This window comes from Rana temporaria, chromosome 4, assembly GCF_905171775.1.
Source record: "Rana temporaria chromosome 4, aRanTem1.1, whole genome shotgun sequence".
Taxonomy (NCBI): Eukaryota; Metazoa; Chordata; class Amphibia; order Anura; family Ranidae; genus Rana; species Rana temporaria.
Window position 1 is genome coordinate 451,481,037 of NC_053492.1, and position 18,900 is coordinate 451,499,936.

At 46.1% G+C, this 18,900-nt stretch overlaps 1 protein-coding gene across 3 annotated transcripts in view; it reads left to right on the top strand.

The window, feature by feature from the left end:
• The window catches only part of TTC7A (tetratricopeptide repeat domain 7A), a 489,583-nt gene that overhangs the window by 245,066 nt on the left and 225,617 nt on the right, over window positions 1–18,900 (top strand). For all 3 annotated transcript variants that reach the window (XM_040351571.1, XM_040351572.1, XM_040351573.1), the window contains one exon: window positions 14,625–14,785. In XM_040351571.1, coding sequence (XP_040207505.1) covers window positions 14,625–14,785 — 161 coding nt within the window. The remainder of the gene's footprint in view (window positions 1–14,624; window positions 14,786–18,900) is intronic.

Sequence of the window (18,900 nt, forward strand, 5' to 3'; positions counted from 1 at the left end):
ATTATGCAGAAGTTTTCTTGTTTTTGGCAAGCGGCAGTGGCAGCATTTCCACCAAATTAGTTATCGCCCTGCGGACCATTAACCCCTGATTCTGAATATTTTTTACAGCGCGCACTTCCCTCCTAATGCTGCGTCAGTGCTTTCCTGGCATATTGCTTTATGGCCTTGCCCTTCACCACGGTCGGCCGTACAGTACATACCATCAGAGTCGTTCCACTCCTGAAAGCACCGAGCGATGGCGGCACGGAGCCCGCTACAGGCCCCCCCCGGTAGAATTGGCAGTCCAATCTGATAGGAGATTGCTGCAGAGCTCAGCACTGGCTGGGAATCCAAGCTGGCAAATGAGCCCAGGTCCCGGAGTTTCAGAACGCCATCTGGGAAGCCAACTTCCGTGTTCCTCGCATTACAGCGCTCCTTAATGAAATAAGCAGTGACATCTGTCAGTAGATACTTGGCTGTGCATAGCAAAAGAATGAAATCTGGACGGCTGACATAGGCTGCCCCCCCCCTTTTATTCATACACATGTTCTGTGCCACCGCCTGATGTGCCCAAACTCCAGGCAAACCGCTAAACACACAAATCAATCACATAGAGAGCTGTTGTACCTTGTATTTTTGGCCATTCAGTCCTGAGAATTAACCACTTCAATGCCAGGCACCTATGCCCCTTCCTGCCCAAGACAATTTTCAGCTTTCTGTGCTGTCGCTGTTTAAATGACAATTGCGCGGTCGTGCTACACTGTCAAACAGAATTTTTATCATTTTGTTCCCACAAATAGAGCTTTATTTTGGTGGTATTTGATCGCCTCTGGGGTTTTTATTTTTTGCTATACAAATAAAAAAAGACCGAAAATTTTGAAAAAAATACTTTTTTTTCTGTTATAAAATTTTGTAAATGACTAAGTTTTCTCCTTCACTGACGGGCACTGATAAGGCAGCACCGATGAGGTGGCACTGACGATGGGCACTGATATGCGGCATTGATGGGCACTGGTAGGCGGCACTGTTGGGTGGCACTGATATGCAGCACTGATGGGCATTGATAGGCGGCACTGATGGGCACTCATGGGTGGCACTGATTGCACTGATAGGGGACACTGATGGGCACTGAAAGGCTGCAATGGTTGGTACTTATGGGCGGCATTGATAGGCGGCACTGCTGGGCACTAATGGACATCGGTACATGGCACTAATGGGCACTGACATGCAGCACTGATATTCAGCACTGATGGGTATTTCTGGTGGCACTGGCAGGGATTTTCAGTGGGCACTGGTTGGCAGCTGCCTGGGCATTGATTGGCAGCTGCCTTGGCACCGATTGGCATTCCCTGGTGGTCTAGGGGGCATACCTGGTGGTCCAATGTGGATGCCCATCCCTGGTGGTCCTGGGCGGCATGCTGGTGGTCCTGCGCGGTGATCCGAGGGGGGGGGCACAAACCCCCCCCCCCCCTGTCAGGAGAGCAGCCAATCGGCTCACTGATCGCTGCGATGCGCCCCCCCCCCCGGCGCACGGCGGCTGTTATACTGCAGGACGTCAATAGGCTTCCAGTCAGGATAACCAAACCCCTCCATGGACGTCAATTCACTATTGACCGAGCGGGAAGTGGTTAAACAGCACTGCCACTCAGTAGCAGGGCAGGAGACCTTATTATTTTCTGTTGTAGTTAAAGCTGTATTAAACCCAAAAGCAAAAATGTAATTCCGTATATACTCCAGCATAAGCCGAGTTTTTCAGCCCTTTTTTAGGGCTGAAAATACCCCCCTCGGCTTATACTCGAGTCAGTGTACCTGCGATCGGGTCCACTGTTCCTATAGGGACGGTCACGGAGAAGAGGCCCAGGTCATGAGCGCGCGCACCGGCGGCGATTGGGTCCGCTGTTCCTATGAGGACGGTCACGGAGAAGAGGCCCAGGTCATGAGTGCGCCACCGGCGGCGATTGGGTCCGCTGTTCCTATGAGGACGGTCACGGAGAAGAGGCCCAGGTCATGAGCGCGCCACCGGCGGCGATCGGGTCCGCTGTTCCTATGAGGACGGTCACGGAGAAGAGGCCCAGGTCATGAGCGCGCCACCGGCGGCGATCGGGTCCGCTGTTCCTATGAGGACGGTCACGGAGAAGAGGCCCAGGTCATGAGCGCGCCACCGGCGGCGATCGGGTCCGCTATTCCTATGAGGACGGTCACGGAGAAGAGGCCCAGGTCATGAGCGCGCAACCAGCGGCGCGCTCGCGACCCACGGCTAGGATCTTAAAGGGGACGTACAGGTACGTGCTTGTGCCCAGCCGTGCCCCTCTGCCGACGTATATCGGCGTGAAGGGCTCCTTAAGCGGTTAACCAGACACTGATAGAAGTCACAAGACTGCTATATACTGCTGATGAGAAAAGATATTTAGCAGTTTATATTTACTAAACCAGTGTTTCTCAACTCCAGTCCTCAAGGCGCCCCAACAGGTCATGTTTTCAGGCTTTCCATTATTTTGCACAGGTGATTCGATTAGTTTCACTGCCTTAGTAATTACCCCAGCTGTTTCAATTGAGGGAAATCCTGAAAACATGACCTGTTGGTGTGCCTTGAGGACTGGAGTTGAGAAACACTGTACTAAACTGATCCATGTTCTGTGTTCTGTGGGAGACCAGATATAGTGAATGCAGGCTCCTGGGTTTAGTAACACTTTAGGCTGGAGTAACTGGAGAACCTCTTGACATTACGAGATTTTGTCGGGCTAATGATATGTCAATAATCAAATGAACGAGATAAGAGGCCGGGGCTATAATCACATTACAGCTGCATAATGTAAATATATAGAGGAAGCTAAAGGAATTATGTCTGGTCACAGCGACTCTCCATGTTGTAGGGGGTGATTCATTGGCTGATGATCCAGCCTGGTTCTGAACACACAATGATTCACTGATTACATGAAGGATATCTCCACTGCTCATCTTCCCGGGATTTGATGGCTGGGATAACGGAGAAAAGAGACGCCCATGCGCCAAGATTTTTGAATGATTCTCGCCATAATCGCTTGTCTTGAGTCCCACATCCGTCTGCTGGATATGTAATATCATGTTCATGTAATCCGATCATTAACCACTTGTTTACTGGGCACATATACCCCCCTCCTGCCCAGGTGAAATTTCAGCTTCCGGGACTGCGTCGCTTTAACTGTCGTGCGTCGTGGCTCCCAAACAAAATTGGCGTCCTTTTTTACCCAAAAATAGAGCTTTCTTTTGGTGGTGTTTGATCACCTCTGCGGTTTTTATTTTTTTGCGCTATAAACAAAAAAAGAGCGACAATTTTGAAAAGAAATTCAATATTTTTTACTTGTTGCTATAATAAATATCCCAATTAAAAAAAAAAAAATTCTCAGTCTAGGCCGATACGTATTCTTCTACATATTTTTTTTTTTTTTTTACTAGTAATGGCGGCGATCTGCGATTTTTATTGGAACTGCGACATTATGGCGGACACATCGGACACTTTTGACACATTTTTGCCACCATTCACATTTATACTGCGATCAGTGCTCTAAATATGCACTAATTACTGTATAAATGTGACTGGCATTGAAGGGGTTAACACTAGGGGGTGAGGGAGGGGTTAAATGTGTACCCTGCATAGTGTTTCTAACTGTGGGGGAAGGGGACTGACTGGGGGAGGTGACCGATCTGTGTACCTATGTATAAGGGACACAGATCGGTCTCCTTTCTCCCTGACAGGACGTGGATCTGTGTGTTTACACACACAGATCCACGTCCTTGTCTCTGTAACCGCCGATCGCGGGTGCCCGGCGGACATCGCGGCCGCCAGGCACACGCATCGGCATCTCAGCGCTCGCGTGTCCCCCAGTGGCCTGGAGGAGCGGAGGCCGTATAAAGACGGCATCCCAGAGATTTAGAACCACACTGCGGCCGTATATAGTCGTACGGCCGTCAGGAAGTGGTTAAAGAACAAGGGGGCTACTATTGCCGATCTTCTGTAAATGCTGTAAATTCACCCCAAACTGTTCCCACAATGTTGGGAGCATGAAATTGTCCAAAATGTCTTGGTGTGCTGACGCCTTAAGAGTTCCCTTCACTGGAACTAAGGGGCCAAGCCCAACCCCTGAAAAACAACCCCACACCTTAATCCCCGCTCCACCAAATGATTTGGACCAGGGCACAAAGCAAGGTCCATAAAGACATGGATGTGTGAGTTTGGGGTGGAGGAACATGACTGGCCTGCAGAGTCCTGACCTCAACCCGATAGAACACCTTTGGGATAAATTAGAGAAGAGACTGTGAGCCAGGCCTTCTTGTCCAACATCAATGCCTGACCTCACAAATGCGCCTCTGGAAGAATGGTCTGACACTCCCATAGACACACTCCTAAACCTTGTGGACAGCCTTCCCAGAAGAGTTGAAGCTGATATAGCTGCAAAGGGGGGGCAACTCAATGTTTAACCCTAAGGACTAAGAGTGGGATACCATTAAAGTGCATGTAGCCTCGTACACACGACCGGTTTTCCCGTGGGGAAAACTGCCATAAGAGCTTTTGGCCAGGAAAACCGACCGTGTGTATGCTCCATGGCAGTTTTCCCGACAGGAAAACTGCCGGAAAAAAAAGACAGAACCAGCACTCTTGTTCCCGCTGGGATTCCCGGCGTTTTTTAACCGATTCCCGACCAAAGCTCTCATGGCAGTTTTCCTTTCCAGAAACCCGGTCGTGTGTAGGAGGAAAAGTTACCAAGCAGGTTCTCGGTTTTCTCCTCGGGTTTCCCGGCAGACTTTTTACCGCCGGGAATCCCGTACGTGTGTATGAGGCTTAAAGCGGATGTCCGCTGAAAAAAAAAAAATTAAAAGCCAGCAGCTACAAATACTGCAGCTGCTGACTTTTAATTTAAGGACACTTACCTGTCCTGGAGTCCAGCGCCGTCCGCAGCAGAGGACGAGCGATTGCTCGTCACTCTGCTGATCCCCCCGCCATCCATGGTGAGGGAACCAGGAAGTGAAGTGCTCCGGCTTCGCTGCCGGTTCCCTACGGCGCATGCGTGAATCACGCTGCGCCTGCCGATTGGCTCCCGCTGTGTACTGGGAGCCAAGTGTTCCCAGCACACAACGGGGGGGGCGGGAGGTGACGTCATGCCCACAGTCTGCCCGAGACTGTTGTGTCCGGAAGTGGGTGCCGCTTTAAGTGTATAAAGGTGTCCCAATACTTTTGCCAATATAATGAAGATCACCCAGCGGAGAAGGTTACCAATTAACACTCACCCTCCTTGCTGCAGCACATATTACATAGGTGGCAATAGGTTAAGCCAGAGAATTAGTATAATGCCTCGTACACACGACGATCGATCGCCATTCCCGAAGAGAATAGTGCGATGTGAGCTTTTTGTTGCAAATTCTGACCGTGTGTATGCTCCATCTGACTTTTCCTGTGAGAATTCCGGGCCAAGAAAAGATTGAGAGCAGGATCTCAATTTTCGTGACAGCAAAAAATTCCTATCGTGAATCGCGATCGTCTGTATGCAATTACGATGCAGAAAAAAAGGCGCATGCTCAGAATCAAGCAGAAGAGCTGAACTGCCTATTGAACTTCATTGATCTTGGCTCTCCGTACTGTACGTATACGTGTTGTACGTCACTGCGTTCTTGATGGTTGCCATTTCGCCCAAGATTAGTGTGACCGTGTGTATGCAAGACAAGTTTCAGCTGTTTTCCTGCTGAAACCCCCCCCCCCCCCTACGGTTTTCTTGTCGGAAATCGCGATCGTGTTTATGAGGCAAAAGAATCAGGCCTGTTCACTTCCTGGATTTACACAGACACACAGAGGCACACCTCCAGCTCTGCCGCTCTCATTGACCCTCTTATGACTCACCCCCCTCCCTTCCTGGCAAACGCTCACGAGAGAGCTGTGCATGATGTCATAAGCCTAGGCTAATGACCAGACAAGAAACAGGAAGTGGGCTGTATAAGGGATTTACTGGCAGAAAATCACTCATTACAAGATACTCACACCAGTGATCTCCACTTGCTTCTGGGTCCTGTGCCGAGTGGCTGCTGAGCTGCACCGAGAACACAGGAGGTCGGCCAATCAGCACAGGCCCCATTCAGAGCATGCTTTGTGTATTCTAAATGAATGTCACCGTCACCGCCCCACTTCTCCACCTTGTCCAATCAGAAAACGTATTTATGTAACGTGTAGTTTATTTTTATTATTAACCACTTGCCGACCCCCTTACGTCTTTTTAGGGCGGCACTTTAAAGATGGATATCTCGGTAACGGCAGCAGCTGCTGCCACAACCGAGGTATCCATCTTTAGTGTGAGCGATCCTGTAAAAGATAACGGTGGTCTCCGCTGCGGATTCGCCGCAAGATCACCGTTATCGGCGGCGGGAGGCCCCCCCCTCCCGTCGCTCTCCCGCGCCCTCCGCTGCTTACCGGAGCCGTCGGTAGCAGCGGAGGCGATCCGGTGCTTCAGCCTGCTCTGTGGGAATACGAGTTAGGGCAAGATGGCCCCCACCCGTCCCCATAGCATTGCTGGGCGGAAGTGACGTCAAAACGTCAGTCCCGCCCAGCGTCTTAAAGAGACAATTTTTTTGTTGTCATTTTTTTAAATGACAACATTTTAAATTTTTTTTTTTTTGCTTTTAAGTTTAAATATGAGATCTGAGGTCTTTTTGATCCCAGATCTCATATTTAAGAGGATCTGTCATGCTTTTTTCTATTATAAGGGATGTTTACATTCCTTGTAATAGAAATAAAAGTGATCAATTTTTGTTTTAAAGCGCCCTGTCCCGACGAGCTGGCGTGCAGAAGCGAACGCATACGCGAGTAGCGCCCGCATATGAAAACGGTATTCAAACCACACAAGTGAGGTATCGCCGCGATCGTTAGAGCGAGAGCAATAATTCTAGCCCTAGACCCCCTCTGTAGCTCAAAAAATGCAACCTATAGAATTTTTAAACGTCGCCTATCGAGATTTTTAAGGGTAAAAGTTTGACGCCATGCCACGAGTGGGCGCACGAGCGTGACATGTTCGGTATCATTTTACTCGGCGTAACATTATCTTTCACAATATATAAAAAAATTGGGCCAAATTTATTGCTCTTATTTTTTAATTAAAAAAAGTGTTTTTTTTTTCAAAAAAAGTGCGCTTGTAAGACCGCTGCGCAAATATGGTGCGACAAAAAGTATTGCAATGATCGCCATTTTATTCTCTAGGGTGTTGGAAAAAAATATATATAATGTTTGGGGGTTTTAAGTAATTTTTTAGCAAAAACACCAAATCTGAAAAACACCCAAAGTAGAGAAGTGGTTAAATTATGCTGTGAGAATGGGAAGATGTAGCAGATATAAAGTAGGTGTTATCCCAGGTTGGATGTAAAGGTAGACATGCGCTTCAGGAAAAATACACTAGATGGCGCTTATGATCATAGGAAATAATCATATTATATAAAATACAGCGATTTCCCATTGCAGCTGTGCAAATGTTTGTCATATTTGTACAGCAATGTTTTTATGAATAGACCCCCTAAAGCGAAAACAGAAAATGCAGTGACAAGGAGAGGCTTGTCATGTGTTTGATAATTGAGCTTTAACACTCCTTCTTGGACAATGGGTGTAAATGGTGTCTAGAGACATTTGACCTGATGGTGAACATGATCTTCTCAGGTCAGTGGAAGTATGTGCAGAATGATATTACAGAACAGCTGGTATGTGGACTCCAGCATAATGGCTCCATGGTCACAGTCCGGAGGCATGTTCTGCAGGAATAACAGGATTTCAGCTGTCTGCGGAGAGCCTGGGAAGCACGTAGGTCCTTCAGGCTGTTTTTACCAACAGTTCTTAGTGCATTCGTTTTTTTATAGCTCAGATACTAGTTCAGAAAATCTTGATTTTTAACATTTCTCCCTGCACAGATATGTAGCATGCGCACATTTAATCGTAATAGAAATTAGACAAACTGTCTGACCAGCTCTTAACCACTTAAGGACCGGACCAATATGCTGCTAAATGACCCAAGGGGTTTTTACAATTCGGCACTGCGTCGCTTTAACAGACAATTGCGCGGTGGTGCGACGTGGCTCCCAAACAAAATTGGCGTCCTTTTTTCCCCACAAACAGAGCTTTCTTTTGGTGGTATTTGATCACCTCTGCGGTTTTTATTTAGAGCGACAATTTTGAAAAAAAATGCAATATTTTTTACTTTTTGCTATAATAAATATCCCCCAAAAACATATATATAATTTTTTTTCCTTAGTTTAGGCCGATTTGTATTCTTCTACCTATTTTTGGTAAAACAAAATCGCAATAAGCATTTATCAATTGGTTTGCGCAAAATTTATAGTGTTTACAAAATAGGGGATAGTTTTATTATTTTTATTTTTTTTACTACTATTTGCGGCGATCAGCGAATTTTTTCGTGACTGCGACATTATGGCGGACACTTCGGACAATTTTGACACATTTTTGGGACCATTGTCATTTTCACAGCAAAAAATGCATTTAAATTGCATTGTTTATTGTGAAAATGACAGTTGCAGTTTGGGAGTTAACCACAGGGGGCGCTGTAGGAGTTAGGGTTCACTTAGTGTGTGTTTACAACTGTAGGGGGGTGTGGCTGTAGGTCTGACATCATCGATCGTGTCTCCCTATAAAAGGGATCACTCGATCGATGCAGCCGCCACAGTGAAGCACGGGGAAGCAGTGTTTACACACGGCTCTCCCCGTTCTTCAGCTTCGGGGAGCGACCGCGACGGAGCGGCTATTAACAAATAGCCGCGCCGTTGTCCCGGATCGCTCCCCGCGGGAATCCGACCGCCGCGTGTAGCGGGGGGGAGTCCCGATCGGACCCCCGACCCACGTCTAGGCAGGGACGTACAGGTACGCCCATGTGCCTGTACGTGCCATTCTGCCGACGTATATCTACATGCGGCGGTCGGGAAGTGGTTAATGGGCTTGACTCACTTAAAGTGGAACTAAACCCATCGATTTAACGGTTTCCTAAAACAGGCATGCCACAAATGATAACTCTCAGGCCTCGTACACACGATCAGTCCAAACCGATGAAAACAGACTGAAGTTCAGTTTCATCGGTCCAAACCGACCGTGTGTACGCCCCATCGGTCAGTTGTCCTTCGGTCCAAAAAAAGAGAACTTGCTTTAAAATCGAACCGATGGACGGCTGACCAACAGGTCAAAACCGATGTTTAGTACGCAAAAGCATTGGTTCAAAACCCACGCATGCTCAGAATCAAGTCGACGCATGCTTGGAAGCATTGAACTTCGTTTTTTTCAGCACGTCGTGTGTTTTACGTCACCGCGTTCTGACCCGATCAGTTTTTGAAACAATGGTGTGTACGCACATCAGACCATCAGTCTGCTTCAGCGGTAAACCAATGAAAACAGTCCGTCGGACCATTCTCATCGGATGGACTGATCGTGTGTACGCGGCCTTACAGTTGCTTGTGCTCTTAAAGCGGATGTCCGCTGAAAAAATTAAAAGCCACCAGCTACAAATACTGCAGCTGCTGACTTTTAATATTAGCACACTTACCTGTCCTGGAGTCCAGCGCCGTCCACAGCAGAGGACGAGCGATTGCTCGTCACTCTGCTACCCCCCGCCATCCTCGGTGAGGGAACCAGGAAGTGAAGTGCTCCAGATTCACTGCCCGGTTCCCTTACGGCGCATGCGCGAGTTGCACTGCGCCGTGCTGACTGGCTCCCGCTATGTTCTGGGAGCCGAGTGTTCCCAGAACACAACGGGGGGGGGGGACGGGATCTGACGTCCTGCCCGCAGTCTACCCGCAGACTGTGTGGCCGGAAGTGGGTGCAAATACCTGTCTTTAGACAGGTATCTGCACCCCCCTGAAAGGTGTCAAATGTGACACCGGAGGGGGGGAGGGTTCCGAATCGCGGGAGTGGAGGGTGGAGCTCCGCTTTAACCGAACTGTCAAGCCAACAAATGGGTTGTTTCATAAATAGTCATGGTTTCATGGTTATGGTCATTGTGCAGTAGTGTTATAAATGGTAATGCTGTCACGATAATGGTCATGGTGTCATGAATGGTCATGGTTCCATGGTGTAATAAATGGTTGTGATGTAATTCTGATGGTCATGGTGCCACAGTGTTAAAATTGTGAATGGTCATGGTTCTATGGTGATATAAATAATCATGGTGCCATGGTTTTTTTAAATGATCACGCTGTCATGATGATGGTCACTGTGCTATGATGCTATAAGACAGTGATCATGGTAATGGTCATGGTGCCACGGTGTTATAAATGGTGAAAGTAACGGTCATGGTGTCATAATGATGGTAATGGTGTTATAAATGGTCATGGTAATGGTCGTGGTGCCATGATGTTATAAATGGTCATGGTGTCATAATGATGGTCATGGTGTTATAAATGGTCATGGTGCCATAGTGTTATAAATGGTAATGATCATGGTGTTATAAATGGTTCAGAATGTCATGGTGATGGTCATGGTGCCTGTTATGTTTACCAAAGGAATGTGTATTGTATTGAGGTGAAAAGAGCTTATCGCGGAGTCGGAATGTCTGGGTAAATGACTAGTAATTAGCTCATGTAGATTATCTGAATGTCATTATCTAAAGGAATGTGTATTGAGCTCCGTGTGTCATGTTGTGGGTGGAGTTAAGCCATTGTTTCTTGGGGCTTCTAACTGTATAAAAACCTGAGTTTTACCATTAAAAGATCCTGTCTGTTTTGAACCAGAGAACAGAGCTGTGTCTTGTTATTCTGGGGGGAAAATCCAATGGGTCCTGTCTGCTGGATTGTGGAGTGTCGGAAGCTGTCTTGGGTTGGTAGAATGGAATATCGTAACGGCGTTAACCCCTGACTGTTACAGTGCCATAGTGTCATAAATGGTCATGGTACCATGGTGCCATAAATGGTCATGGTGGTGGTCATGGTTCCATGGTGATATAAGTGGTCATGGTGCCATAGTTTTTTAAATGATCATGGTGTCATAAATGGCCATGGTGTAATAATGATGTTAATGGTGTTATAAATGATCATGGTGCCATGATGATGGTCATCGTGCTACAAATGGTCAGTGTAATAGTCATGGTGTCATAATGATAGTAATGGTTTTATAAATGGTCATGATGCCATGTTATGAATGGTCATCATGGTTATGGTCATGGTACCATGGTGTTATAAATGGTTATGGTGTCATGATGATGGTCTTGGTGTTATAAATAATCATGGTAATGGTCATGGGTCATGTTCTGCGTAGCCTGGTACAACATTAAGTCAAAAAACTATTCATAAAAGAAAGGGAACGAAAGAAAGGGGAAAAAATGGAAAAAGAGGCGGGAAGAGGAGGAGAAAAAGAAAGGAGAAAAAAAAAGAGAGAAAGAGAATAATGCCGCGTACACACGACCGTTTTTCAGGTTGTAAAAAAGGCCTTTTTTTAATGTCATTAAAAACGATCGTGTGTGGGCTCCAGAGCATTTTTCACGATGTAAAAAATGGCCATTAAAAATTTAGAACATGCTCTAATTCTTCACAACGTTTTTTAACGTTGTTGTTTTTTAACGTCGTAAAAAATGGGCGCATGCTCAGAAGCAAGTTATGAGCAAGTTATGAGACGGGAGCACTCGTTCTGGTAAAACTAGCGTTCGTAATGGAGTAAGCACATTCATCACACAGACTGAAAAGCGCGAATCGTCTTTTACTTACACGAAATCAGCAAAAGCAGCCCCAAGGGTGGCGCCATTTGAATGGAACTTCCCCTTTATAGTGCCGTCGTACATGTTGTAGGTCACCGCGCTTTGCTAGAGCATTTTTTTGTTCACGGTCGTGTGTAGGCAAGGCCGTTTTAACGATCGAGTTGAAAAAAAAAATGTTTTTTTCTAGACCATTAAAAATGTAATTTTTTATAACCCGAAAAACGGTCGTGTGTACGCGGCATGAGACTAGGAAGAGAGAGATGAAGGACCTAGTGATCCATTGAGCTGAGAGAGGTACAGTATCAAATATTTAAAACAATACAAGGGGTTTGCTGAGTTGCCCCCAGCCTGAGTTAAGGGGAACATATGGTGAGCCACCAGACGTAGTGAGCATCTCTGTGAGGGTGTGGGAAGAAGAAAGAGTCATTATCAAGTGCTAACATTTCTTCCATTTGCATAACATCATTCAATAAACTTACATTTTTAGTCCATAATTTAGTTAAGCAGGGCACCCCAGGGGTCACCTTCCCAAAGTTCCCTGCACCATTACAACCTTTAGCCAAACTGGTATCCAGGGGCCAAGGGTGGGAGGACACAAAGCCTGTACTACACACTTCCTATACAGCTTACAGTAGAGCTGTAGTGAGTATAGATGTGGAATTATGAGGTTATACTATGTATGATGAAGTAGCTACATACTTATGGACAATAAGTTATATCTAGGACACTAATTGATATCCTTATTCCCCAAAAATAATCCATACACATCCACTACTTAACTACTTGCCAACCAGCCGCCGTCATTTTACGGCGGCAGGTCGGCACCCGTAGCTATATGTTGGCTCTCGCGCAGGCCACTAGGGGCGCGTGCGAGCTGCCGCGCGTGCCCGGCGGGTGCGAACGCCTCCGGGCACACGCGAACGCTCATTACAGAGCAGGGACCGGGAGCTGTGTGTGTAAACACACAGCTCCCGGTCCTGTCAGGGAGAGGAATGCTGATCTTCTGTTCATGCAATGTATGAACAGAAGATCAGTCATTTCCCCTAGTGAAGCCACCCCCCCTACAGTTAGAACACACCCAGGGAACATACTTAACCCCTTCCCCGCCCCCTAATGTTAACCCCTTCCCTGCCAGTGGCATTTTTTTTAGTAATCCAATGCATTTTTTAGCACTGATCGCTATAAAAATGCCAATGGTCCCAAAAATGTGTCAAAAGTGTCCGAAGTGTCCGCCATAATGTCGCAGTACCGAAAAAAAATCGCTGATTGCTGCCATTACTAGTAAAAAAAATATTAATAAAAATACCCCCTATTTTGTAAACGCTATAACTTTTGCGCAAACCAATCAATAAATGCTTATTGCGATTTTTTTTTTTTTAAATATGTAGAAGAATACGTATCGGCCTAAACTGAGGGAAAAAAAAGTTATTTTATATATTTTTGGGGGTATTTATTATAGCAAAAAGTAAAAAATATAAATTTTTTTCAAAATTGTCGCTCTATTTTTGTTTATAGCGCAAAAACTAAAAACCACAGAGGTGATCTAATACCACCAAAAGAAAGCTCTATTTGTGAAGAAAAAAGGATACAAATTTTGTTTGGGAGCCACGTCGCACGACCGCGCAATTGTCAGTTAAAGCAACGCAGTGCCGAATTTCAAAAAGTGCTCTAGTTTTTGACCAGCAATATGGTCTGGGGGTTAAGTGGTTAATGGCCCTGTAATCTAATTTTCATGAAATCACTTCTAAAGCCCTGTACACATGGCCGGGATTCTCGTCAGGAAAAAAACATTGTTTTTCCTGACGAGATTCCTGGCAAGATTTTCTTGCCGGCCGAGTGTACACACGTACACCGCCGTTCTTTTGAATGGCACAAACTCTGTGACGTCATCGACTACGACGAGCATGCGCTCGTCACATTCTATGCCTTTGCCACCAATTTGCTTCTTCCTATCTATGCCTTGGAAGCTACCGCGCATGCGTCAAAGTCATTTCAAGCATACGTGGGTTTCCACGGCAACAGGTAAGTATACAGACGCTCGGGTTTCTCGGCAGGAAAACACTGCCGAGAATCACGACGAGAAAATAGAGAGCAGTTTCTCTATTTTTCTCGTCTAGATTCTGGGCAGTTTTCTCGACGAGAAACCTCAAATCCTCGTACACACACTCGGTTTACTCGGCAAGAAAGCTCTGCCAGCAGTTTTCTTGCTGTTTCTGGCTGAGAAAACCGAGCGTGTGTACGAGGCTTTAGGCCTCGTACACACGACCGTTTTCCTCGATATGATCCATCAAGAAACTTGGTGGGAGAGCTTTTTTGCCAAGGAAAACGGTTGTGTGTATGTTTTGCATCGAGGAAACTGTCGAGGAACTCTTTTTCCTCGTCGGGAGTCTCAATTTCCTCGTCGTGTTCCTCGTCGGGCTGGTTTTCGACGAGAAACACGTTTGTGTGTATGCTCAGAATAAAGTATGAGACGGGAGCGCACATTCGGTAAAAGTAGGGTTTGTAATGGAGATAGCACATTTGTCACGCTGTTACAGACTGAAAAGTGCAAATCGTCTCCGACCAAACTTTTACTAAACACGCAAACACATGAGATTAGCAAAACCAGCCCCAAGAGTTGTGCCAGTGGAATCGAACTTCCCCTGCTGTTGTATGTCACCGCGTTTGAGAACGAGGAGATTTGGTCTTGACAGTGTGTACGCAAAGAAAGCTTGTCAAGTTCCTCGACAAGCCTAACAAGGAACTCGTCGAGGAAAACGATGTGTCTTTTCCGACGAGTTCCTCAGTCGTGTGTACAAGGCCTCACTGTGTTTTTTTGCCTCTTTGTAACATCCACCATGAGCGCCTAAACCTCTCCTTTTCCCACTCATGAGCCTACCGCGTGAAAGTACAGTGGTCTCTTGATCTCTATATTGCTCTGTATGTTATAGACATTCTTTGTCTTTTCAGATATCAGATGCAATAGTACATCTGCAGGAAGCACTCCGGCTCTGTAGGGATGACATCAGCTCTCTGCACCTTCTGGCCCTTTTATTATCGGCACAAAAACAATATAAACACGCCATGGATGTCATCGATATGGCCATATCCGAGTACCCCGAAAACTTCAGGTAGGTGTCCATTCCTCTTTTTGTCATTTTTTTTTTTTTGCATAAGCTGGCTAAACACTAGCAGAATCTTGTTAAAAAATTTTTGTTTCCAAAGTTTTCGTTTTAAGAACGTTCGTTCAGTTTTCCAATTATTAATAAAGTCAAATCAACGTTCTTTTTCGACCACAGTGACAAAAAAATTCAGAGCAGTGGAATGGAATGTTTTACTCGATTGAATTTCTAAGGTCAAGTTTAGACGTGCGGTTGGGGGGCGTTCAAAACTTGTGGTTGAGACACGTTTTTATCCCAACCGCCCCACCTTAAGTTGCATAGGCAGCGAATGGGAGTGTTTACATTCACGGCGCTTCACTTGGCGGCCAAGACAAAAAAAATATCCAACATATTGGGATCTGCAGGCGGCACGCTTTACAAAATGCGACCCATTCAAGTGAACATGAATTGCGTGGTTGTAATGCGTGTTTTCAGCAAAAATGATCTTAAAACAGGTGGTAAGGAGGAGTCACATTGCCTCCTTGCTCTATGTCCATCTCCTCCAGCACTTTGGGGGAAAAAGAAGAGTCTACGCTTTTCGGGCTACATTATGGCTACATTATGGGTGGAGGTCACGATTAAGCGCTGAAGTAGACTGAAACATGTAAAGTATGTCCATCTTTATTCTATCATAAAAGCAACATAACAGCAGCAAAACACTGTAGGGCATGAGAAGAGCCTACGCTTTTTAGGCTACATCATGAATGGGAGTCATGATAAAGTGCTCGTGTAGCACGAAACACGTTGACTTTTCTCACTCCAAGAATGTCCGCCTTTACTGAATCATAAAAGTAACATAACATAGCAGCAAAATACTCTGGGGTATGAGAAGATCCTATGTTTTTTCACGCTACAGCATGGATGGGAGTCATGATTAGATGCTGATGTAGCACGAAACACGTAGACTTTTCTCAAGTGTTTTGCTGCTGTGTTATGTAGCTTTTATGATTCAGTGAAGATGGACATTCTTGGAGTGAGCATAGTCTACATGTTTCGTGCTACATCAGCACTTAAAGGTTTGTTTTTGTTTTTAATAAAATAACAAACATGTTATACGTACCTCCTCTGTGCAGTTGGTTTTGAACAGAGCAGCCCGGATCCTCTTCTTTTCGGGTCCCTCTTTGCTGCTCCTGGCCCCTCCCTCCTACTGAGTGCCCCCTCAGCCAACAGCTCTCTACGGGGGCACCGGAGCCGAGTCAGAGCTCTATGTATCCATGCAGACTCAGAGTCCCAACCCAGCTCCGCCCCCTCTCTCCCCTGATTGGCTGACTGACTTTGACAGCCACAGGGGCCAATGGCGCCTGCTGCTGTGTCTCACCCAATCAGGAGGAGTGTACCGGACAGGTTAGACACTAGTGGACATAGCTGGGGAGAGATGGGGCTCAGGTAAGTAATTAGGGGGTGCTGGGGAGGCTGCTACACACAGAAGACTTTTTATCCTAATGCATTCAGATAAAAAACCTTGTGCCTTTACAACACCTTTAATCATGACTCTCATCCAAGATGTAGTGTAAAATGTGTAGACTCTTCTCATGCCTTACAGTGTTTTGCTGCTATGTTATGTTGCTTTTATGATATAATAAAGATGGACATTCTTGGAGTGAGAAAAGTCTACGTGTTTCACGTTAAATCAGTGCTTTATCATGACTCCTATGCATAATGTAGTGCAAAACGCATAGACTCTTCTGATACCCCACAGTGTTTTGCCTCTATGGTAAGTTGCTTTTATGATTGAATAAAGATAGACATTCTTGGAGTGAGAAAAGTCTACATGTTTCGTGCTACATCAGCCCTTAATCATGACTCCCATCCATGATGTAGTGCGAAATGTGTAGACTCTTCTCATGCTCCACAGTGTTTTGCTGCTATGTTATGTTGCTTTTATGATTCAGTAAAATGGACATTCTTGGAGTGAGAAAAGTCTACGTGTTTCGTGCTACATCAGCACTTAATCATGACTCCCATCCATGATGTAGCCTGAAATGCGTAGGTGCTTTTCATGCCCTACATCGTTTTGCTGTTATGTTGCTTTTGTGGTACAATAACGAAAGACATTCTTGGAGTGAGAAAAGTCTGAACTTATGTGAACGTACATGCTTCAGTAGAAGGAGCGGAGCTTGCACCCATGGGGAAAATTGTGTGCAGGACCATGACGGAGCCCCACAATACAATTAGTGCAGTGTTTCTCAACTCCAGTCCTCAAGGCACCCCAACAGCAGGGCCGATCCTAGGGTCACAGGCGCCTGGGTGCAGAAATATTTCTGGCGCCCCCACATGGGCGTCGTCATTTTACTAACACCTCCCCTTTACAAATGTTTCTATGGCAATGACTCAACCACAGAGATGCTCCCCCACAAAGTCTTCATTACCCTGGTATCCTTACATGATCTCTTAACAATAAACAAAATACAGGAAGAAAAGCAGAGTACTTTATTGGGAACTGGAGGGGGGCCTCTGTGATGGACACAGAGAGGGCTTCTGTTATAGAGTCTATAGATGTTCGGCGCCCCCACGTCTGCAGGCGCATGGGTGCAATGCACCCTGTGCACCCTGCCTAGGATCAGCCCTGCCCAACAGGTCATGTTTTCAGGCTTTTGCCCAGGTGATTTGATCACAGCCGTTTCATCTAAAGGAAATCCTGAAAACGTGACCTGTTGGGGCACCTTGAGAAACACTGGATCCGTGTATACCCAGCTATATAGCATTAGGCAACATGCAAAATACAATAACCAACTGCATCCGAAAAAGGGCCGCCGTGTCTGAGACAGAGAGGAGAAATGTGATTGGTTGATTTGGATTCCGAGAACGTTTTATTGAGGAATAATGATAAAGATGGTCTCCATTATTTTCTCTTTTATAAGCAGCACTGTGAACTCTTCAGGCTCCAGCACACTGTTGGCTGGGTAGAGACGATTATGCTCAGACAGATCTTTACCGGTGGCGGCTGCTAATTAGTGCGGCAATGTGGAATCCTGTGCTTGGCTGTGCAGTAGCTCCCTATTCTTATCCTGATCATTAAACCTCTTCACATTTCCCCGGATGCTCTGACATTAACTGCTAAAATTCATTCCAAGGCAAGATCACACGTCTCAGGAGAGATACTTCTTGTATTGTAATGTGCCGAAATGTCACTAACAACTCACATCCATCGCTTCCAGAGAGACAAGGACTTTTCACTATTACTTCATATTACATAGACCACCTCTTATTTAAAGGGTAACTCCCCTATTAAGGGAAAAATTATTGCAAAAAAAATATATATATATATACATATCATAGACAATTGCAATACAAGTCATATTGCAATATAAAGGTATTAAAAATGCCCTTTCCTTTTCAATCAGCAGCCCAGATTTTCCCAGAAGTCTGCATTAAATCCACTCCTCGCCCCCTTACATGCCACATTTGGCATGCCATTTTTTGGGGGGGGGGGGGGAGTGGGGTCTTCAGGAGGAGTGGGACTTCCTGTCCCACTTCCTCCTTCCGCCGAGGGGCTGCTAAGGCGAATAGTCTAATCGCCTTTCTCTCCGCCGGACCGTTTCCATCGGACATTTCACCTCCGGATTTTGATCCGATGGCTTGTACACACCATCGGATCAAAATCCGCGCGGAAAACATCCGCGGTGACGTGTCGCGCCGCGACGTGCGCGACGCTGAAAGGTAAATACTTCCACGCATGCGTCAAATCAATAAGACGCATGCGAGGGATGGGATCGGACGGACTGATCAGACGACCGTATCAGTCCGCTGGACTGGATTCCAGCGGATAGATTTTGTAGCATGCTACAAAATTTTTATCCGCTGGAAATCCGGCGGCTGGATAAATATCCACCGACAATCTATCCGCTGGAACTGATCCGTGGATAAATCCTAGCGGATAGATCCGGTCGTGTGTACGGGGCCTTAGTGTTACAAGGTCTCAGGTGTGAATGGGGAGCAGGTGTGTTAAATTAGATTTTATCGCTCTCACTCTCTCATACTGCTCAATGGAATTATAACATTGCACCTCATGGCAAAGAACTTTCTGAGGATCTGCAAAAAAATTGGGCTAACCTTAAGGCCCCTTTCACACGGGGCGGATCAGT